This window comes from Saccopteryx bilineata, chromosome 6, assembly GCF_036850765.1.
Source record: "Saccopteryx bilineata isolate mSacBil1 chromosome 6, mSacBil1_pri_phased_curated, whole genome shotgun sequence".
Taxonomy (NCBI): domain Eukaryota; kingdom Metazoa; phylum Chordata; class Mammalia; order Chiroptera; family Emballonuridae; genus Saccopteryx; species Saccopteryx bilineata.
Window position 1 is genome coordinate 35,931,555 of NC_089495.1, and position 24,082 is coordinate 35,955,636.

The 24,082-nt window shown below is 48.5% G+C and overlaps 1 protein-coding gene across 1 annotated transcript in view; it reads left to right on the plus strand.

The window, feature by feature from the left end:
- The window catches only part of RASA3 (RAS p21 protein activator 3), a 134,588-nt gene that overhangs the window by 82,615 nt on the left and 27,891 nt on the right, over positions 1-24,082 (plus strand). Inside the window, exons 4-8 of the mRNA XM_066235808.1 lie at positions 2,744-2,838; positions 7,707-7,783; positions 19,422-19,502; positions 19,906-19,978; positions 22,849-22,925. Of these exons, the coding sequence (XP_066091905.1) occupies positions 2,744-2,838; positions 7,707-7,783; positions 19,422-19,502; positions 19,906-19,978; positions 22,849-22,925 (403 nt within the window). The remainder of the gene's footprint in view (positions 1-2,743; positions 2,839-7,706; positions 7,784-19,421; positions 19,503-19,905; positions 19,979-22,848; positions 22,926-24,082) is intronic.

The following is a 24,082-nucleotide window of genomic DNA, read 5'->3' on the forward strand; positions in this document are numbered from 1 at the left end:
CTCTATGGCCTTGTTTCTTTCCCTTGCCGTCATACACTGGCTAGGATGCCAGGTCAAACAGGAGTGATGAGGACAGACTTCTCTTCCACAGGTTCAATCTTGGGGAGGTGTTGGGTAAGCATTGGGCTGTCCCTCATTGAGTCTGACCATAGTCAGCCTTCCTACAGGTTTCACCCTGGCTATTCACCTCCCCCCATGCCCTCTGACTCCTCTGTACCTGGGTTTCCACATCACTTGTCTTCTAAGCAGACCCCGGCAGGCGCAGCACCCACAGAGGAAACAATATGTGGGTTTTTAGTGGCGAAAAGGCAGGCAGCACCACGCCACCCAGGAAAGTGAGGCCCAGCCAGGGTGGGTTAGTGACCCTTTGATATCACTTACTCTGATAGGTTGGGACAGCTCTGCAGATTAAGACACGTAAGTGGACCTTATGGTTGTGGGTCAGGTATTCTCTCAGAACAGCATTTAGAAAACACTAATACACATGGTTTTTAAAAGTACACATTTGTATATTCTTGAATATGATCGATCTCTAGAAGGACAGACTGGTAGCTTGGGACAGAGGTGACCCCGAGTCAGGAACTGTGTAGCAGGGGAAAGAGAAACTTTTTCTTGGCTGTCTTTTATATTCTTTTGACTGTTTCACATGCTGCCCTATGTTCCTTTATTACCTACTTAATATTGCATTAAGTACTTGAAAAACTAAAAGGGTAATGATGTGTAAGTTGTAGGATTCATATAAACATTAAATACATGAATCCCTCTATTACATTTAAAGCTCATAAAAGCATTGCAATTACTTAACATTTCAAACTTCAAACTTAATCCTCTTATCCAGCTGAACTAATCATGCAGTCTGAAGATATTTTTAATTATTTTTCAATGAATTATGTTGCCCAATTCAATTCCAAGAAATTTTTGTTTCACATGGCTTTATTCTTGCAAAACTCAAAATCATATTCCCAATAGGTGGGGGGGGGGGAGGGACTAAGTTCTACAGAAGCCAAGCAGAGAGGAAGGAGTCTTTCCTTGGGGCTGTTCTTCCTGGTGACCTGGTGTGCTGAGGGATTGCCAGAGGCTGCAGGACCCACCCTCGGGGCCTCAGCCAGGTGCTCATCAAGGCAATTTGTGGTGGGAGGGGAGGGCCAAGGCGTGGGGAGGAGCCTGGAGCCTGAGACCAGCCCTGAAGGAGGGACTCTGCCCCTGTAACCTGATATTTGGAGGAAATTCCAGGCGGCTTATATTTGAGTCTCTGAATTTCTGTGGAACATACTCTCTGCCACGTGTGTCTGCTGCGTGTGTCCTGCGTCTGTCTCTTGCTCTCCCACCTGCCGACTTTGGGGGACCTGGTGTGTGGCTGGGCAGTTTTCAGCATCAGATGGCTCTGCCTGGGGTGAGAGCTGAACCAGCGAGGCTGACGTGGGCAATGGTATTGACCCTTGGAGTGCTAATGCGCTGTGTCCACTTCGGCGGTGGACAGAAGTAGTGGCTGTGTAGAAGTAATTGGCCATGAACCGGGGAGCCTTGATGGAGTGATTCCAGGATCCTTCCCAAGTCTATTTTGCAGTGCAGGAAGTATGAGGTACAGTTACTTTCCCTTTGAGAACACAAGACGATGTAATTATACTGAAATAATGAATGGCACAATGACAGATGGGGGTTGAAGGCACGTGTCAGTGGAAGCAAACTGTCCCAACTCTCTGGGCACCTTCACACTCTGGCACCTGGACCAGCTTTTTACATGTTTGTTTTGCCCGTCAAACATCCCATCTGTGCTGGTGGGCGAGTCTCCCAGGGTCTGGAGTACAGAGCAGAACTCAGTGGACTGAGTCCTCAGAACAAAGTGTGAAGACCATCGGAGAGGAAATCTTTTGTTCTCTGCCCACTGACATCCGGTTGGGGCCCTGTAAAATTGGACTAACCAAAAAAACAAAAACAAAAACACAAAACAAACAAACAGATTAACAAGAGAGTAGCAAACAGCTTATTAACGCCTGCAGCACAGTATGTGGATAACTCAGAGTTAGAATTGGACTGATATGGCATCTTAGCAGAGGAATAATTCACTTCAGAGAAGGGAGAAGACGAAGGGAAGAGGTTTTAGGCTTCCAAGGGTGGCAGGCTGTGGGTTAGTACGTATGAATGTGGGGAAATGAACGGAGCAGGCTTACTGTGCAAGGTCATCTTGACGCAGGCTTTCCGCCTTTGTCACGGCCCAGAACTTCCCTGGAGAAGGATTCGGGCAGTCTCCTTTCTCGGCGGTTTCTGCTTGTATCGATAAGGGGAGCCCTGGGAGGCCTCTTTCTGCACACATTGATTCTCATTTGCTTTCAGCTCAAATAATCTTAATGCCAGAGTGGCGTTCTGGGGTGGCACGCTCTGAACTCCCGTAGGATCTAACAGCGGAGCGTCCTCTTCTTTTCCTTGAATCTCTCATTGAGGAACAGATCGGGCGGGGGCCTAGGGAAGGTCTCCTGTGAGCCTTTGGGAACAGAACAGGTCTCGGGGGAGTAGCGAAGAGGCGACAGCATATATTTTTATGGGTATTTTTATTGAAATTCTCACTCCAAAGTACTAAGCCTGTGTAAGGAACATAAAACTATCTAGAGTAAACATTGTCAAACGTTGGGCCCCACAGAAGTTCCCTGGGGCCCTTGTGAAAGTGAAGATTCCAGGGCCCTTGTTGGGTTTGGAGGATTTGTGCCCGCCCGTGACTGCTCTTCCTCTGTGTTGTATGTTTTAGGGAAGGTGGCCATTCAGAAGGAAGACTTGCAGAAGTACCATAACAGGGACACCTGGTTCCAGCTGCAGCACGTGGACGCTGACTCAGAAGTTCAGGTGAGACCCTTGGCGGAGCCCGTGGGCCACAGGAGGTCTTCGGGAATGCAGGCGACTCGGATTGTGGCTAAAGTAGTAGAGACAGGGAATAATGCTTAGCACATTGTGTCCTACTGTCTATAGTAAGTATGGTCTTGCTCAATTGGCTGTCGTCATGCTTTGTCATGCACAACTGAAGCAGCTTAAAAAAATACAAAATGTGAAATAAAGATAACATAATTGAAGGTGAAGAGAAAAGAGGGGTAAGAAAAAACAAAGCTGTGGGTTGAGAACAGCACGCAGAACCTCACACTGTAGGTCCCTGTGTTTGTTGGAGGTCACCAAATGTGTTTTCAAGCTCCCTGCATTCAGCAAAGAAGGATTTAGAGCTAAAAGAAGTGACCACTCTGAAGAGGTTCCCATTGTCTTGAGGGGTCCTGGGCTCATCCTGGCACCCCTGGACCATGTGTTAAGTGTTCTGACCTTCTCTGTCCAGTAGAAGGAGCTACACCCCCAGGACTGGGGGTTTCTCCGCCTAGCAGGGGAGACTGCGGGAATCCAAGATCCCAACCCTGCCCCACAGGCTCTCTTGGACTTGCCTGTGACTCGGGGTCAGTCTTCATGCTGAGTGTCCAGGAGCACACCCAAACACCCGTCGTGAGGGTGGCCGCATCTTCTCTTCTGTTGTGACCCTGGCCTGTGTGGTTTCCAGTCAAGCCTGTTTCATGCTAATGTCTAGAGTTCCAAGACTGAGAGCCATGTCACAGCACAGCGGACCTGGCGCTGAGATGCATGAGTGTTTTCATCATCGGGTCCTGTGAGGCGTCAGGGCTTGGCAGGGGTACATGACTGAGCACAGGGTCTCTGGCAGAGGCAGGCCTGGCTCAAAGCTCAGTGCCCCCATTCACTAGTGAAGTACGCCAGCGGTGGGCCTCTCCGAGCCTCGGTCTCTCATCTGTGGAGCGGGGCTTTGTGAGCAGTTGGACAGTGCCTGACATCTTGCTGTAGGGCTTCCCTTGGCCCTGCTTGGCATGTACCTTCCTGGGCTCCTCGTCCAGCGTCTGGAGGCCTGGCTGGCCCTCGTGTCCTCAGCAGAGCTCTGAGCGTGAAGGCAGGGGGTTCAGGGTTTCTGCTTGCTGGGGCCATGGGGCGTGCAGACCCTGGTGGCTGTTGGGACGGACCCACAAACTTTAACAAAGAGGCAGCAAGAGGGAAAGGTTGAGGAGCTGCCTCGAAGGGAGGCCTCATAATGGTTCTTCATGCTTAACTAGTTCTGACCCAGGGCCCAAACTTGCTGTGTAAATTAGAAGACACTGTAATTACTGCAGAACTAATAACTCTGCCTGAAGTTGAAAATCAGAGTTCTAACAGTCAAGATGGATGATAATGTTAGGTGACTTGGAAGTTTCCAGAAGCAATGTGCTATGAAATGGTGCTCGATAATTAGAACCATTCCTGCTTTTTATTTTGATAATTTCCACCATCACTTTCATTCTGAAATAACACAGCCTGTGGCACAGTAATCTAAAAGGTTCTGCAAGCGGCCAGCGGCAGCTACACCATGTTCTTCCCACTGAGTTACCCCCAGATTCAGGTTGGATTTTATTGGCAGGTGTGGCTTTTCTTTTTTCATGCCTTTTTTTTTAATATTTATGTTTTGAAATGGTGACAGATTTATAGGAAGCTACAAAAAAGTATATAGGGAATACGATTAGCAAATTGTGTACTCTCCTATTTATACTTAAAGACTAAAAATAGTGAAGAAAGACCCATATTCCTTCACCCTGTCTCCCCGTGGTAACATCCTTTGTGACTGGGACAAGGTCACGGCCAGGACGCTGACGTTCCCATGAAACACAGACTTCATAAAAGTATCACCAGTTTTACGTGCATGCATGTGTGCCAGTATGTATGTGTGCACACAAGTGCATGTGTGTATTCTATGCAGTCTATCACTTGTGTGTGCTTGCATGTATGTACATGTGTATTTTGTGCAGTTTATCACATGTATTAATTTATGTAATCACCACCATGGTCAATATCCAAAACTGCCGCGTCAGCACACATCTTACAAACATGGATGAGCTTTAAATTGTACAGCTGTGTGGAATATTTGTACTGTTTCATATCTGATGCCCTTTGTGTGCCCGTGGACAAGTCCCTTGTCCTTCTGAGCCTGGTTTGTATCATCTATGAGATGGTGTACTGACTCACTCTAGCTGGAATTTGTGAATTATGAATGGCAAGTGCATTGTTGGTCTTCCTACAAAGAGGAGGAGGGAGGACAGTGTTTCCTAGTTGCCTGTTAGCTTAGGCTCAACACTGGGATGAGTACTTTCCTTAGGGTAGCTGGTTCTCAGAGTGCCCCTCATGAAGTGGTAATGCCACTTAGGGGCAGCGCTCCCCCAGATTCAAACTAGCCTTTAAAAGTGCAATTACAATTGTTTTTCCGACAACCCAAGTTTCATTTTGAAATGGCACCATTTACGGTTTTTGGAAGGGCAAAGGACGGATATATTTTCTTTAATCCACTGCTCTATAAAGAGCCCATGTCTGAAACAGAGTGTCACAAAACTGGGGTCAAAACAACAGATCAGTGAATTGCGGAAAAATAGGGGGAAAGGACGGTTTAAAAGATGTCTTGCTTCCTTCCAGAACTGATATTTTTGAAGGTCTCTGGTAGATCACTCTGTTAAAAAAATTAGTCACTTCTGTTCCTTCCCTGCCCTACGAGGGTAATGAAGCGAAGTGGATCTTTGCTGACAGCCAATCACGGCTGCCAAATCGTGACCCTCCGAGGGTAACCTGCGGGGTTCCCTTCTTCCTGTGCCCCGTGCCCTGCTTGGTACCGAGTGGGGAGGGAGGGAGCCCCCACCCACCTACCTGAGCAGGCCCCCCACTGAGCCTCCAGGGAGTCCTTCCCCGACTTTCCAAGGATGCCCATAGCCACTGAGCCCTGCTTTGTGCTCTGGTTTACTTAGCGAGCTTGTATGGAAGCACGTATGGAGGAAGACTGCAGATGAGTCATTGCAGACAACCCAGCAGCCACATCCAGGCCACCTCTGAGCAGCTGACTCACGTGTCAGACAGCCCTCTACAAAGGACTTCCCAGTAGCGTCAGCAGCTGTCCACATACAGGGACCCAGCTTGACCCTTTCTAAGGGTTTAAGGAATTCCAGGAAGGGAAGTGCAAGGTCAGGCCCCCTTCCTCCCCCTCCACTCACCCCAGTGTAGGTAACTGAGCAGGTTGGTGCTCAGATGGGCATGTCTGCGTCCAGTCCTCTGTGGGCCCCAAACACCACCTATGCAGAGGCTGAGCCTAGAAAACCCGAATTTCCTGCCTGCGCTGAGGTGTAAGGTGTGGCCCTCGGTTCCTCTGGGCGTCGGCGTTTGTGGCTGGGTTGTTTGTGCTGGAGGTGTTGTGATACCCGCACCGGGCGAGGCGTGGCCCGAACCGGCAGTGATGCTGCGTAGCAACAGCTGGGAACTTCTGAACCGCAGATCGTGAGTTGGGCTCGGGGGGGGGGGTCGAGTCCTCTCAGTCATGTCGAGTGTGTGTACTGTGCTGGTTCACCTCACACCGTCCTCTCCCCGATCCCCGGGCAGTGGTAACAACACGAATTAGCTGACAGCGTTTGCCACCTTGGTAAGGAAGTGTTTGCCCTCAGAGAGGAAACCTGAGCAGTCACAGGGCCTGCTGGTGTGGACGTGTCGTCCTTTCTGGGAAAAACAGGAAACAGGACAGCAAGCCCGGGCGTCAGCAGTGGGGGCTCCGTCTCACCCCAGACACATTCTTTCACTTCTTAGAAGCCCATTTAAAATGATTCAGGGAAATGTCAGTCTGAATGGCCATGGCCAATGTTAAAAATTAAGCCACGAAGGAGTTGGCACCCAGTGCGTTTGAGAAGGCTGGTGAAGAACCAGACTTCACAGGCGACTGTATCCTGATGTGTTTACTGTGTTTGACCACGAGCTTTTGTGCTGGGTTTGGTGTGAGAGGACGGGCTGCTAGTTGCTGTGAGCCTCAGTGTCCTCCTCTTAGCAGAGGGTGAGTGAGCCCGCCTCCTGGGATGTGCTGGGAATCGCGGTAGGATTCGGAATGCTCTAAACCCTGGCCCGTGCTCTGTGAAATGGAGGCACAGGGGGTCAGCTTTTGTCAGCGCTGTCACCGTGAGCTGGCATGGCACTGAGGTCCCTTCCTCAGTGACTGGCCCCGAGGATTTGCTCCTGGCTAGGTGGGGTCAGCCAGGAGGGCAGGGCCCGGACATGGATGCGATGCTAGTGGTCTGGTCCTGTGTCCAGAACTGATTGCTGGGCATCCTGCCTGACCATCCTCCTGCCCTCCCTGTGGCCACTCTGTCCCGCGGGTGAGAAAAAGGTTGAAAGGACAGTACCTGGCCCTGCCCACAGTGGGGCATTGTGGTGGGTGAGTTTGCTGCCACACGTGCCAGGCAGAGGTCTGGGCTTCTCAGGACCTCTCTCCCGCTCTGTCTGTGGAGCCAGGAGCCTGGTGTGCCTGATGGTTGGAACCTTTAATGTGCTAGGGGAGTCATACCCGTTCTGGTCGCTGGAATCTGAGTGGGGGTGGTAGGAGCCTGGTGGACGCCATGTGAAGTCAGATGTAAGCACGTACACTTGTGAACATAGCCTCTGTGCCTCTCCATGTTGCGTGAAGTCAGATGTAAGCACGTACACTTGTGAACATAGCCTCTGTGGCTCTCCATGTTGCGTGAAGTCAGATGTAAGCACACACACTTGTGAACATAGCCTCTGTGCCTCTCCATGTTGCGTGAAGTCAGATGTAAGCACGTACACTTGTGAACATAGCCTCTGTGGCTCTCCATGTTGCATGGCTGGCCCCCATAACCCTCTCCCCTTGTGCCTTTCAGGGCAAAGTCCATCTGGAGCTGAGGCTGAGTGAGGTCATCACCGACACTGGCGTTGTCTGCCACAAGCTGGCCACGCGGTAAGACTCGAGTCTGCCTGGAAATAATAACTGTGATCCCCGGCAGGGGGGTGGGTTGTTGTTTTACAAACAAATGAATCAGAATTCCCAGAACAGGTGATTTCCCTGGACGACACCATTTTTAGAGGTTCTGGCATGCTCTGAATGTTCTCAATAAAGCAAATGCTCATCCTAGACGTAACGAGCCAGTTTTTTTTTTTTTTTTTTACAGGGACAGAGAGAGAGTCAGAGAGAGGGATAGATAGGGACAGACAGACAGGAACGGAGAGAGATTGGAAGCATCAATCATCAGTTTTTTGTTGCGACACCTTAGTTGTTCATTGATTGCTTTCCCATATGTGCCTTGATCGCGGGCCTTCAGCAGACCGAGTAACCCCTTGCTCAAGCCAGTGACCTTGGGTCCAAACTGGTGAGCTTTTCTTTTTGCTCAAGCCAGATGAGCCTGCGCTCAAACTGGCCACCTCGAGGTCTCGAACCTGGGTCCTCTGCATCCCAGTTCGACGCTCTATCCACTGCGTTACCGCCTGTCAGGCACGAGCCAGCTTTTGTGTGCAAAATTTAGGCAAAAAAGTTGGTGTTGCACCCTGGTATAATAGATGAAGAAACAGGATTCCAGTCTCTCTGGCCCACCAGCAGGGTCTGGAGGCAGGTGGTGAGCAGTGTCCCCCACTGTTTCCTGTCCAAGAGGGCTTTGTCCTGGCTGCCCAACCCGCATTCATTATCCAGTGGTCAGCTCGGGCTGCAGGGCCGTCCCTGTAGAACATACGGGAGGACACAGTGTAGGGACACGATGACAGATAGGACAGAGGACATGTGTAGGACGTGTGGAAGGTGAGAACTCCCTGTTATCTGAAACTGGGGGGTCCAGGGAGCACGTGGACGATGGGTTCAATGAGTTTCATCCTTAACTCCTTCCTTATTCCCATTCTACTTAAAATAGTTGCTGTGCTCTCAGATTCTATAGTCGTGAGGAAAGAGTTGCCTGTTTTCTTGTTTATTTATTGGTTTATTCCTTGTTCACAAAGGACTTCAAGCTGCTTAACACAAACCTCACACAGGGCAAGAAAGTGTGAGCTGGTGGTGGGGAGGCAGAACGGACCGGGCTGGGCAGAGAACGGAGCCAGGAGTGCAAACCAGCAGATGTGGGCCGGGAGCCCTGGTCCAAGAGTGGCCCCATCTAGTCCCACGACTATGGTATGAGGGGTGGAAATGTCCGCTCGCCACTGAATCCATGTGTGACACACCAGGACACTGCAGTCATTGGGTCCTGCATCTTACTGGGGTGCACGCTAGGCTGTGGTTCCAGGAACACAAGTATCTCAAGTCGGGACTGCCTGTCAGCAGCAGCCGCTGCCTGAGTGTGGGCATGTAGCTATTTCCAGACGCCCACTGCTGGCACATCAAGTCCCAGAGGCGGGTGACTTGGAACTCAGGCTGAGGGTTTGGGGTTCTGTTATGAAACACATGAGTGTGCTGTGTGCATGGCCCCTTTTTTGGGGTTTGCTTTTTTAAAGGAGCTTTGGTTTAGAGAAGACACAAGAGTGGGAATCAGGAAGGTTCTGTGCACCCTAGAGTGTCTCCTAGGCAATGCCTCCAACCACTCGAACAGATCTGGATCCATGATGGCCTCAGGCTGTGTAGACTGGCTCCTTGCAGACGACTGCTAAGTGGAGCATGCCTTGTTAGGACGGGGCCCTGCCAACACTGTTTTTCTCACTGGTTCCAATTCATGAAAGGAAATAACCCCCTTTGTTCTGAAAGTGCTTTCTTAAATGTGTGTGCCAGGGTGGCTCCGTTGAGTTTTCCTACTCAGATACCTGTTTGAATGTCAGAAGGATGTCAGCCACCTGCCTCACGTAGTTCTGGGTTCTGTCCCCCAGTGATTGACCACATGCTGTTTTCGGTAGTGTTGCAGGTCAACCTTTGATTGCTTTGTCATGTGCATGGGAGGGGCAAGAGCTAACATCATTGGGTCAAGGCCCCTCTGCCCACACTGCCCCAGACGAGGACTCCCTGTGGGTTCTCAGACATATCAAGCCCACCTTGACTTGGCCTTTGCTTCTGTGACTCTCTGCCTGGAACGTCCTTCCTCCAGATCCCCCTTAATTCAGGTTTGTGCTCAGATGTCCCTAAGGAGCATCCCCTTCTGGACAGAGTACAGCCAGCCCTCTGTGTCCCCGCCCCATGCCCCTAACTACAGGGTGTGTGGTCGATGACCCCTGTATTTTGTGTGTTTCCCCTGGATTGTAAATTTTCTTGTTCCTTGCTGTATCTCTTACACTTGGGACAGGGCCTGGCACATTGTAAGTGCTCAGCAAACACTTGTGTACTGGGCGTGTTCCAGCTCATTTTATAGGGCCCATTCTGTCTAGCGGAGCAGGAAGATGAGACTTCCTCTCTTTGCTGACTTTTCTTTGAATGTTGAGCAGGACTTTGGCCTCTTTCACATGTGGGAATTGGGCCTGTCACACTGCCATTAGTACATGCACTAGCACACCTAGTGTACACAATAGTACACACATTAATACGTATACTAGTTGTACACACCACTAGTATACCTACTACATATGCCAGCACACACACTAGTACACATGCTAGTTAGTACCCACACTAATATATATCCTAGTACCCTAGCTTACATGCTAATACACACACTAGTATGCACTAGCACACACGCTAGTACACATGCTAATATACAACACTAATGTACACTAGCATACATACATGCTAGTGCACATGCCAGGACACTGGCATACACATGTATACATGCTAGCACAGACAAGTATACTCACACTAGTACATGTGCTAGTACACACTAGTATACATGTGTGCTCACACTAGTATACTTTGTTCAGAGCCCTGGAGCAGGAGGGTTCTCCACAGGGGTGCAATGAAGAAGAAAGAGTGGGGAATCCCACAGGGGATCATAGTTTCCAATCAAAGAGCAGAAGTTTCTGAGGGACCAGTGGCTTTTCTTTTCTCCACTCCCCTCTCCTTGTAGTTATTTTTTTTACTAAAAAATATCCTTTACATACCTTAAAATTCAATATTTTAAAATGCATAATTATAGTGTATTCAGAGGGTGATACAAGCACCACTAACTACTGTCTAACCTCATCGCCATGAGCCGTCACGCCCCAGCCCCCACCCCCAGTCTCTGACACCACTAATAAACTTTCTGTCTGTGGATTTGCCTATTCTGGACATTTCATATAAATGGAACCATACCATTTGTGGTCCTTTGAGACTAGCTTCTTTCACTTAGCATAATGTTTTCAAGGTTTACTTACCCAAGTTGTAACATGTGTTCCTACTTTATTCCTAAAGGATAAATAGTATTCCATTCTATGGTTATGCCATATTTTGTTTATGTCATCCATTGGTGTACATTTGGGTTGTTTCACTTTTTGACTATTGTGAATAATGCTATTAACATTCTTGTATGAGTTTTTGTACAAACTTATATTTTCATGTCTCTTAGGTAAATACCTAGGAGTAGAATTGCTGGGTCATATTGTAATTCTATGTTTAACTTTTTGAGAAACTGCCAGACTGTTTGTCATAGTGGCTGCCCTATTTTACACCCACCAGCTGTATGTGAGGGCTCTAATTTCTCCACTTCCTTGCTAACACTTGTTATTATTGGCTGACTTTTATTGCAGCCATCCTAGTGGGTGTAAAATGGTTTTGATTTACATTTCCCTAAATGTCATACCTGATCATGTTGAACATCTTTTCTTGTCTTTGGTGGCCATTTGTATATTTTCTCTGAAGAAATACCTATTCAAATCTTTTGTAAAACAAAAGTTTTAAAGTTTGATGATATCCAATTTATCTATTTTTTCTTTGGTTGTTTGTGTTTTAGGTACCTGTTTAAAAAGCCATTTTCTAATCCAAGATCATGAAGATTTACACTTATGTTTTCCTTTTAAGATTTTTATAGTTTTAGCTCTTAACTTTAGATCTTCAATATATTGATATTTGTAGTTAATTTTTATATACGGTATGAGGTAGGGATTATTATTATTATTATTATTATTGCATTTGAATATCCAGTTGTCCCAGTGTCATTTGTTGAAAAGACCATTCTTTCCCATCAGATTGTCTTGGCATTTTGTTGAAAATTAATAACTATTAATGGGTGAAGGTATGTGTGGAATCTGTTCTATTCCATTGATCTATATCATTATGCCAATACCACACAGTCTTGATTACTATAGGTTTGCAGTAACTTTTGAAGTCAGAAGGTGTGAGTCTTAAAGCTTGATTTGTCTTCTTCTGATTGTTTGTCTATTCTGAGCTTCTTTTATTTCCACGTAAATTTTAGGATCAGCATTTTAATTTCTGCAAAATTTGCAGCTGGCATTTGATAGGGATTGTATTGAATCTCTAGATCAGTTTGGGGAATTAACAATACTAAATCTTCCAACCCCTGAACACAGTTTCTTTCCATTTAGTTAGGCCTTCTGTAATTTCTATTAAAACTTTTGTTTTTGTAAGAGCATTAGTAATGCCCCATCTTTTATTACAGATTGTAATCATTTGAGTCTTCTCTTTTCCTTGATCAGTCTAGCTAAAGATTTGTCAAGTTTGTTGATCTTTCCAAAGACCACATTTTTGGTTTCATTGATTTTTCTCTATTGTTTTTTCTATTCTGTGTTTCATTATCTCTGCTTTAATTTTGATTTTTTCCTTCTTTTTGCCTGTGCTGGGTTTAGTTTGTTCTTTATCTTATTTATTAAGGTGGAAGGTTAGGTTATCAATTTGAGATGGTGTGTTTTTTTTTAATGTTGGTGTTTATAGCAACAAATTTCCCAGTAACACCACTGTAGATTTTATATTTTATAACTTTCTTAGAGCTCTCCAAATCTGTTCCATATACCTACGACTTTCCACAAACAGCTCTGAATCAGGATGGAATTGGAAACAGTGGGCACCCATCTGTGATCAGGTGCAGGCATCTACTTGTGATCAGGTGTAGAAGGCTCTGGACCCAAAGTCCTGGTGTCCAAAGTTAGCAAAATCTTCCGTAACTGGACACACCACTGACACTCTCTGCGTATCAGCTTCCTTGTGCAGAATGAGAGTAATAGCATCTGTGCTGGCATTTTCCCAGGATGCAGAAAGGAAGCCAAGCACCTCTGTTTGTGGGTCTCCCTTCATAGCAGGGGCTTGGGCCAACCCCGTGGTGTGTTATGGGCTCAGGAAAAATTAAGAGCTGGGATGATGAACCGCTGATGAGAAGCCAGTTGGACAAAGGAAAGTTTATTCCAATAAATAGTCTTCTCTCTTTATCTGAGAATCACCTCATCCCCTCCCTTCTGCCCAGCAGCACTGTGACTTATTCCCACTTTCCACACCAGAAAGTGACAGAGTTCTGGCAGGGCCTGTGCTTACAGCCCAGGATATGTTCTTGGCCTCCCAGATGAATCATTCCCTTATCACAGATATGTTTGTTTCCTGATGCTATTTAGTAAAGTACCACAATCTTGGTGGCTTAAAACAACAGGAATATATTCTCTCATTGTTCTGGAGGCCAGAAGTCTAAAACCCGGCTGGGCTGTGGTCCCTCTGCAGGTTTTAGGGGAAGAGGGTCCTTTTTCCTCTCCCAACTTCTGGGGCTGTACATGTTCCTGGGCTTGTGGCCACATCACTCCAATCTCTGCCTCTGTTTTCTCACCATCCTGTGTCTGTGAAATCTCTCATGTAAGGACACTACACTTATTGTTGGGTTTGGGGCCCACCCTAAAGCCCAGGTGATCTCTTCATGGCAAGATCCTTAATTTAGGCTGAGCAAAGATTTTTTTCCAAAATAGTCCCATTCACTGGTTGCAGAACAACGTGTTTTGGGGGGACAGCCACCAATCAGATGATTCCTACTGAGGCAGGCAGTTCTCCCATCCATCAGGTTCTCCCTGGGCTCCCCTCAGCTCTGCCGGGCCCACTCAGTCTCTGTGGGGTCCCTGGGGTGTTCTGGCTGGGCTGAGTTCTCCTTCCAGCCCTTCCCTCTCTACTTTCAGGCCACTGCCTTCTGCAGGTTGCCCGTTTCCCACAAGCCCACAAGGGACTGGAGGCTCCCGCCCCACTCCCTCTTCCTGCTCTTGATATGGGTATTATCTGTGGGCCTTCCCAGCTGCACCGCAGGAAGCACATCACCAGTTCCTTCCCTCCCTGGATTTGCGAGTGAAAGCCTTAAGAAACGGAAATGTTTACAAAATAAGTAGGGACAGAGGGCTTTCCGCCTGGGCTGGCCCTCCAGTGCCCAGCCTTCTCGCGGTTCTGCGGAGGGAGAACCTTCGGACTGGCTCATAGAAATCTCGCCCTTCTTCCCGCCCTGCCGCTCTCCCTGGTCATAATCCCTCTTTTTGTCTCGTTTTACTCCTACGTCCCAGTCTGCTGACCTGGACGCCTGATTGAGGCGCAGGCAGTTGGGCAACCCACCCTCCTGAGTGTTCGTAGTATCTGTACACAGACTCGGCACCTACCCTCCCTGCCTCGGACAGTTCCTGTTCATGTGTGAGTGTCTCGTCTTTCCAACCAGATTTCATGCTGGGACTCGGGGTTACGATCTTATGATTCTTTTGTTTGTTTGTTTGTTTGTTTTTGTTTTTTTTTTAATATTAATATTTTTTTATTAAATTTAATGCAGTGACATTGATAAATCAGGGTACATATGTTGAGAGAAAATATCTCTAGATTATTTTGACATTTGATTGTGCTGTATACCCCTCCCGCAAAGTTAAATTGTCTTCTGTCACCTTCTATCTGGTTTTCTTTGTGCCCCTCCCCTCCCCTAACCCCTCTCTCCTTCTTCACCCCCTCCCCTCTCCCCCAACCCCCCCGCCCCTGTTGCCATCACATTCTTGTTCATGTCTCTGAGTCTCATTTTTATGTCCCTTCTATGTATGTGTTTGTTTTAATTTCCAACAAAGATAAACACATCATCTGTTTTTATTTTTTAATGTCTATGAGTCTCAATTTTATATCTCACCTACGTGCAATATAGATCTATCCCTCTTTACTCCCCTCCCCCCCCAACCACTTCACTTTTATCTGTGTCCATGAGTCTCAGTTCTATATCCCACCTAGGTGTGAAATCATACAGTTCTTAGCTTTTTCTGATTTACTTATTTTCACTCAGTATAATGATCTCAAGGTCCATCCATGTTGTCATAAATGGCAATATATCATTATTTCATTCAAAAATATTCAGTGAGCCCGTACGAAGTGCCAGCCATTGTGCTAGGCTGAGCATATACTCTAGCAGGGGAGAGATGTTAACACGTTGCATTCATAACATGTAACATTTCACTTCACTGGAGAGAAGCCGGGCCAGGCTGTTGCGTACAGAGTGAAGGTTCTGTAGCCATTTGTGGAGTGAGTTAAGTGTGACGTGTGTGACCTGGAGGTGAACTGGGGCCCTGGGGGTCTACACCAGGTTTAGAGAAAACCATGCTGAGGATTGAAGGTACCGTAAATTGATTTTTCGTGAATGTTTTTTTTTTATTTTTGGACCTCAAGTCTCTTCCTTTAGACACCAGTGCGAACGGGAGAAACGCAGCCGCCCTTGGTGCCGGAAGACGGAGGTTGGGAGGAGGACGCACGTGCGCCAGCTCTCGCCTCCGCTCTGCGGAGATCAAGCTTGGTTTGCCTCCTTTCGCAACCTTTCCTTTCTTCTTGTTCCTATAAATGGCCTTTTTCTTGGGTGTCCCGCTTTGTCTGAGAGTGAGGTTTCGTGTGTTCTTTCACTGACAAGCTCTGTCACTTTACAAGCAGACAAGAGTCCTGTTGATAAGCTTGCAGATGCCCGCCGAGCCGCCCCTCCTGACCGGAGCAGTGGGCCATGCACACCGGCTGGGTTCTGAGATGTTCATCACCAGACGAGGCTGCGCGGTCTGCCATTGGCTCCACCTCGAGGAGCACCCAACCGAGAAATTACTTATTTGCAGGCTTCCAATATCTCAACTCCAATAACGATCTTATTTTCTATTATTAAGGAATTACAAAAAGAAAAAACAGCAGACAGGCTCTTGATTTGTGGCTCTTTCTAGGGTCAGGAAGCATTTCCAAGTAATGGGTAAAGGTGGAGAACTGGGCAGGCAGCATGTGGGCCCTCTGCTGGTGACCGTGGGTGGTGCTTTGTCACCACAGGACCAGGGCATCTCTGCAGCCCTCTCGTGCCCGCACACGGGCCAGTGCAGCAGGCACGCTATGTTTTTTCCTAGCGGGGCAGGAAGTGGAGGCACTGGCCCGAACCCCCCATCGAGGCTAGGAAGAAAATGGAAACAAGAGTTCACAGCTGCAAGCCCTTTCTCTAGCTGTGAGGCAGAACTGTTTTAAAGGTCAGGTTGAATATAGAAACCTATAAATGTTAAAATAGATACAAATTATTGTATTTTTGGTACTTTAGCTTCCAGATTAGTGGACTGTTTTAGTCACTTTGTATGTTTCAGAGTGTCCTTTCTGGGACATAGGAATGCCCAGTGCAGGGAATACTGTATTTTTTTTTCTCCTTTCATTTTCCTGTTACATTCCTAAGCATTTGTGAGTTTTGTTTTGCATAGACTGGGTCCAGACAGATGCACCGTGTGTGTATAGCTTTTCAGGTAGAATGAGCTTTGGCTTTATGTGCTCTGAGCAGCCCAGGAGAGTACCACACCCCTAGCCCTGGATCATGCTGCTGAGCTGTGATCCAGCCACAGCTGTCAGGGTGCTAATGAAGGGCCGCTCGCTGCTGCCACCGCTGCTGGGAGGAGGGTGTGATGGAAGCTAACACCATTTTTATTCCAGTTTCTGCAATTTGCGTGCCAGATGGTAGGGTATTGATTTTCCTTGTTCTCCGAGATATCTTCATGTAACTGCAATCAGGAGCCAAGCTTTGTCCTGAGAGACAGAACAATAGAGTGTCTCTCAAACTGGTCTTTAAAAGAAGGCGTGACAGTGACACCGACGTGAGCCGAATGAGCTCTAGGTGGTGACCCGCTGCCCTGCATCTAGCAGCGCTTTCTAAAGGCACAAGATGGCGGAAGAGTCGCTTCCTGTTAGATGCTTTGCTGACCGTGAACACCCGTTATCTCTGAGAATCCAAAATGGGGATGTACCTACCGTCTGAAACTTCTTCTTTGTCAACAACTGAATGTAATAAAAATGTGTGCACATTAAACATGTACCATTTGCGCAGGGAGGGAGCGTGGGCTTTCCTTCATGCCTCCCGAACAAACCGTTCCCCTGCCTCTGGCTTCCTATCTCAGAGCTGCTGCCCTTTGGGGACCCGCTCTCCCCCAATGATAATGGGCGAGACCTCAGCCTGAGGCCCACTCTCTCCCAGAGGCCGCCACCCACCTGAGGGGTTGACCGCCGCACTGCACTTTTCCACTGTTGTAAAGGGAGTTCGTTTCCTCCCTTGCGTTACCGCACACGGTGATTACCCGTTACTTCTTGGCTGTGCCAGCCGAGTAAACCTGAGCTTCGCGGGTCATGAGCTTCACACTCGAGCTTTTGTCCTCTCTGCTGCCCTCTCGTTCCTGGCAATGTGCCTGAAATGTGAGAGCTCAACAAATACTTGTCTAATGATGAGTTAATGGATGAACAAATATTTGTCTAGTGATGAATTAAGGAACGAATGAATCTTTCTTTTTAAAATGGTGAGCTAATGAAGGGAGGGAGATAACCAAAGACCAAGTCAGTAACTTGGTAGAGAAATATACAGACATATTCCAGAAAGTAGAATTAAAAAAAAGAGAGAGAGTTGAAAAATATTAGATAAAGCTAATAGAAATAATGGACCAAGCCACGAGGCCCAGCCTTATCGAACAGGAGTTCCCGAAGAAAAATGGTACAGAAACAGAGAGAAGAAATTTACAGAAAACTCCTTGGCTCAGGACAGGGGTGGCACCAGTCCTGGGTTACAAGTGCCATGAAGGACGAAGGAAGGAAACAAACCTCTCCTCCGGAAAGAAGCGTTCTGGTCGAACGTTAGAACCCAAAGCCCTCCCAAGAGGGACAGAGCAGCTCGGGTCAGTCAGTCGCTTGACTTAGGAAGGGATGAGGGATGAGGTTGCCTTCTAACTTCCCAACAGCAAAGAGGAAATGGAGCACGCAGGTATTTGAGGGAGAATGACTGTGCGTCTCTATGTAGCCAAACCGACCTCCAGATGTGGGGACCGGGGCTTCTGGCCGCGCTGGAATAGTGGGAACTGGATCCGATCCCCTCTCCCACACTAACCACTCAAGAGCTGGACGCTGTGTGAGTGAGCCGCTCAAACCCGGGCAGCCGGCCGCCTGGCTTTGTGACCCCCAAACAAGGGAAGCAGGTGAGGTGAACCATAGCAGCCAGCTCCCGTCCTGGAGGTGTGTTGGTAACGTGGGGCAAGGAGGTGTCCCAAGCAGAGCTCAGAGGTGGGTGAGGAGCTGTGGGTCTGAGGCCACGTGTTCTGGAGAGGAGGACACTTCACAGTGCTCCACAAGCCAGTGTGAGTGTGCCAGGAGAAATGCCACCGGCCAGGCTGAGCAATGAGGGGGCTCCCTCCATGGGACTGGGACTCACTTGAATCTCCTCTGGCCCAACGGAGAGCTCTGTTCGCTTGGGACACTCGCCACAGCCTCCAGGAGGGCCACACCTGTGTGTAGTGGGGCTAAAACTAACCGTAGACAATAGCTGCTGGCCCCTCCCAGGACAAAGCTTCACACAAAAATTGCCACGATCAGCCCGAAGCAAGAGACTTTTAACTGCCAACCAGCACAAGCCCTGGCAGCTCTGTTCTTTACAGATGACCAGAGAATCAGGACACCTGCCTCATCCAGCCTCCACTCAAAGCTAATAAGCCAGTTCAGTCCCCAGTCAGGGCACACACGGGAAGCAACCAATAAACACAACCAAGCAGAACAACAAATGAATGCTTCCCCCCTTTCCTCTGTCCCTCTAAAACAAATCAAGCAATAAAAATAAATATATATTAAAAAGAAAAAACCTGACGAGCCCAAAGCAGGGACACCTGGAGAGGGAGCAGTCCAGAGAAACAGACTGGGGGTGAAGGAGGTGATAGAATTAGTAACAAGGACGCTGGGGAGCTAGTGTAACTATGTTCCAGAATTTAAACAAAACCAGGAGCTGGGACAGCTGGCCTCGTCCTGGCCCGGATCTGCAGGCAGGGTTGGGCACGAGTGTGGCTTGAGGCTGGGGAGTCTTCTATGGACAAGAGGTGCATGTGACGTGGAAGAGGCACAGGCTGAAGCTGGAAGCCCCCTCAGGTTGCCAGGCCTCAGTTTCCCCACTTCTAACATGGGCTTAACAATAGTCCAGTAAGATTGTTGCAGAGGTCCACATATGAGTCATGTAAAGCTCTTGAAGAGTATCCAGCTCCTAGAGAGTGAAGACAGTGGCATTGTCGTGGAAATTCACCAGAAACTTCTCAGCTGGGCTCCTTTACCCTGAGTGCAACTTTCTCCCACCCTCCTCTGCCCTGCCCCCCAATGTTTTCTGGTCGCTAATCAGTGTGCCTATTACTATTTATTGGATAGGAGCTTCTGGGCAGTTGATGACTCATGCTAAGCCAGAACTCATGGCTCTTGGCCTTGAGCTGGTGAGACAGCTGCTCTCAGGGACACTCCTGACCACCCCTCCCACTTCTCTCCTCAGCATCCTCGAGTGCCAAGGCCTCCCCATTGTGAATGGGCAGTGTGACCCTTATGCCACTGTGACACTAGCAGGACCATACAGGCAAGTAGCTGTTACCCTCACCTGCCCACAGCCTGCAGGCCAGGAGGGGGTCGTAGTCACCTGGGACGATGGTGAAGATCCCTCAGTCAGGGGAAGGCGGGATGCGCTGTGAGGTAGAATGCATAATTTTGCATGCATCCTTTTGTTTCCTTTATTGCCCTAAAATTGTTTTGTAAAAAAAAAAAAAAAAAAAAAAACGCCTTTCTGTTCTTCATGTTGAGTATTTTTGGCTCAGTAAAGGTTCCTGATTTGCATACCATCTGGGGTTGGAGACAAACAGAAATATTTATAAGATAAATAAAGGCAGCGAATTACTTGTGCATTTGATAGCTCAGTCTTAAGGCGGAGGGATTTGGCATCAAAAGTGTATTTTTAATCCTGGCCCTTCCTCCCCTCATTACAGATCGGAAGCAAAGAAGACGAAAGTGAAAAAGAAGACCAACAACCCTCAGTTTGACGAAGTGTTTTATTTTGAGGTTGGTATTTCAGTGGTTTGCAAGTTAAGTTGAAACCCTACACCCGAGATTCTTTGGCAAAAAGTCTAGATCTGAAGGATCTCCATGACTTGCTTCCTTCTGAAAGCTGTCTGGGTGATTGCGCCCCAGCGGAAGATCGCCCCTCCTGCTCCGCAGCCGGCGGCTTGAACTTTCCTCTCCTCCCTAGAAAGGCTGTCTGTTGCTTCCAGAATGACTCAGTGTTGAGTTGAATACTGACCAAAAGTATCATACTTTCCAAATTATCAGAACTTTGGGTTTTTCTTTTGTTTGTTTGGGTTTGGGTTCTTTTGTTTTTTGGCCTGTTCTACCCGGTCTTCCTTGAGCAGTGAAGGAAGGCTTGTTCTACCGGAAACCGAGGGTTTTGAAGCAAAGAGGAAGTGCATTCGGATACAGAGACCCTCCACCCCCCCACTCCCTCGGCTGCCTCTCAGAATGGGAACCACCAAAATTAGTGAGGTGGAGGGGGTGAGGGTGAAGACCAGCACAGAACAACAAGTAGACCTGGCTGCTTTATTTCTAAGGTGGCCCACATGGGATATATTTAGGCAGGTGTTCTGTCCGTCCACAAAGGTTTCTTGAGTGGCAGTGTGCACCAGCCATGGGTAGGTAAGCAGGACTATGGCCCTCGCCTCTGTCGTCATGAGCCTGCTGCCCAGCAGAAGAGCACATACGAACTGATCGTCCCACTTGGTGCAGTGATTAAGTCAGTGGCTTTGGGGAATAGAAAGCAAATGCAGCTAGCAGTCTGCCCGGGAAGTGGGGCAAGGCTCCCCGGCGCGGTGGCACCCGAGCTGTCTGCCCGAGAAGTGGGGCCAGGCTCCCCGGCGCGGTGGCACCCGAGCAGCCTGGAAAGACGCGTGGGCACGTGTGGAGCATCGGGAGGGTGCAGGAAACTGAATCTAGACTGTAGCGTGAGGTTGGGGTGAGAGACAGGGTTTTTGGAAAATAAAGTGAGAGAGAGAGTTAGAACCAAGGGGCTCATAGGAAGAGAACCTGGACCTTTTCCAGCTGGCTTCTAGAAGCTAACACGTTTCTTTCTTTTTTATTAAATTAATTAATTTATTTGTTCACTTTAGAGAGGGCAGAGAGAGAGAGAGAGAGAGAGAGAGAGAAGGGGTAGCAGGAAGCATCAACTCCCATATGTGCCTTGACCAGGCAAGCCCAGGGTTTTGAACCAGCGACCTCAGTGTTCGAGGTCAACACTTTTATCCACTGTGCCACCACAGGTCACACGTTTCTTAAGTGGAGAAAGCCCGTGGCTGGCCTTGTTGGATGGCCGTGAAAAGGTGTGTAGAGACGGGATCCTGAGGGCGTAGATGAAGAGCCCCTCTCTGTCCCAGAGGGCCGTTCTGGTTTTATAGTCAGGGGAAGAAAATGGTTTTTAAGAAATTCAAGATAAGTCAGGAAGCCGATGTGGTCACCCTTAACCTCAAGGGGGCTTGTGCTGTGTCTCCAAAAGCAAGGATGAAAGTCTAAAACAAAAAGTATAGAAAAGTTTTTCATATGAATGTGCATTAAAGAGGGCAGCAGCCTTCCATGTCCAGTCTGCCTAGAAAGGCTTAGACCAGCGTTATACAAATTTTTGTTTTAAATACAACACACAGTAAGGCATAGACTTTACACGATGACACACCTCAGTCAAACAGCTATGTCCGCTTCTGTGTGGATCTCACTCACACGAGGAGTGGTGCGTATTTGCTATGTTGTATACTTCTAGAATTGTGGGTCTCAACTCACTAGTTTAATTTATGACCCCCAGATATGATTGAATGTGGCAGCCACGACCAAAGCCTGCACAGGGTCCCAGGGCAGGCCTAGACCTGGGCTCTCTGTGCTGCTGGTTATGGCCCGTCTAACAATGACCTTGCTTGTGGCCTCCGGCTGGAGGACTTGTAGATATGCTTTTGTTGGGAGTTTCTGTCCTGTGACTCACAGGTCTCAGCCTCTGTCAGGTTCTCATCTCCTTCCAGCCTCGGCTGGCAAACAGCCCAAGGCTGAGCCCCTGCTGGGGACCCGCACTCTGCCAGTGGGCTTGGGGCTGGCGGGCTGCTTCCTGCAGGAGTTTCAACGGGTGGTAGCCTCCAGGCCATCTTATTCCAAGACAATAACTTACCTAAAAACCCTTAACTAGCTACATGAAATGACTTAAAATTCTATAAGAGCCACCTTTATTCACTCAACAGACATGTTAGGTGACAGGTACTAATAAGACAGAGAAGGAAACAGACAGCTTCTGCGGCCATCCCACTGGAAGCCAGACACCTTATCATTGTACTGTGAGCCATACTAGGCAGGAGGCACCGGGGGGCTTCCTGGAGGAGGTGGCATTTCAGAGACACCTGTGGGCTTCCCAGCATGGGCCAGAGGGAGGAATGGACTTAGTAGTGAGCTGGGCAGAGGGCAAAGGTTGCAGAAAGATCCCTGTGTGCTGGGTGCGGTCTTCAGAAGTCTTAGCCAAAGGCAGATGAGGCTGGAGCCAGCTGGGTGAGTGGTGGGAGCCCTGCTTGGATGGTAAAAGACAAGCTGCCAACAAAGTGGAAGCAGCAGATGGAGGCAATGAGATGGGAAAGCTGGGGAGGAGCAGTTTGGAGGCACACGGTAGTGGAGGTCAGGAGGTGGTCAGTAGGAGAAGACATCTGGAAGAGGGAGGGAGCTAGCAGATGCTCATGGCTGCTGGGGGGATTCCACAGGAATTAGTAGAAAGTACTCACCGATAGCTCCCAGGAAATTGGTCTCCAATCTGGCTTCTGCTTGTTCATGGTGAGTGGGGCGCACAGCCTCCTCCTCTGAGCTGGTCAGCCCTGGGCAGGCGCTTAGTCACCCCGCTCCCTGTCCTTCTGCACCACCAGGTGACCAGACCCTGCAGCTACAACCGCAAGTCCCACTTTGACTTTGAGGAGGAGGACGTGGACAAGCTTGAAATCAGGTGAGCAAGCATCAGGGGTTTTGAGATTTCTGCCTACCTGGTGGCTGGCTGCAGTTTGAACTCACCTCTTTTGTCATTTTTGTTGTTGTTGTTTCTAAAAATAGGGGAATGGATAGGAAGAATTTTAATGTTCTTGGTGATTTTAACACGAAGGTTTTGGAAGCTGAAATCCGTCATGATCATCCCTGATATTTGTGTGGTCACGTTTGAAAGAACACTTAATTACCCAAGGGACAAACTTGGTTTTATAACTCACTTTGCAATATCTTCTAAGTGTCAAAGGTCAAAGGCTTTCAGCATGTGTGAGGCTCTATCTGCCAAGCGGCATCGCTCAGCCAAGCACACTGGTCCCTGTTGCTTAGGGATCCTTGTGACATACACTTTAGTGTGCAGTTTGTACTTGTCACCCTAGAAGATCGCAACATGAGTTCACCAGCCTCTGTTTTAGGATCCACTCAGGGGCCTTCTTCCCGCCTGTGCTGCCTGTAGGAAGCCCTGCCCGCCTACAGCACCTCCCCCAGGTGCACAGTTCCCTGGGGGAAGAGAAATCATAGGCCAGGTGTCCGATGCCATCCTACTGGGCTAGGGAGGCCTGCCTAGCCCTGTGCAGGAGAAGTGTCTGAACACTCCTGATCCATCTGACATGGTTTAAAATCTACTTTCCTTGAGGCACGTGAGGTTCGACTAGAAACACCACAGGCATTCATTTAGGGGGCTTTCCCTCTGACTTGCGGTGTCTTTCTAGACCTCTGTGCGATAACCAAGCTGGGGGGGGGTCTCCAGGCCAGGTGGGGGCTGACCTTCGGGTACTGGGGACAGGCCAGGGCTCCTCCCTCTCCCAGATGTGGGACCTGGGCGCTATTTCTTTTCTCCTCGCCTGGGCTCAAGTCCTGAGGAGGAATCGTGGCCTCCACACTGGATCTTGGTTTGAGCCCAGTTTAAAGTGTTTTCAAGTAATTTAAATCTCCCATTTCAAAATACTGAAGCAGAGGCAAAAAGTGACTCTAAGTCAAAAAGGTCCCCACTGGAGGTCCGAAGGCCTTGTCTGAGGGGTGGTTGTGTACTGCTTGCCTTCAGATACATAGCTCCCCTTTCTTGTTCAGAGAAAGAATTGTTTATGAAAGACTGGGCTTTGAATTAAAGAAGTAAGTCCTAGT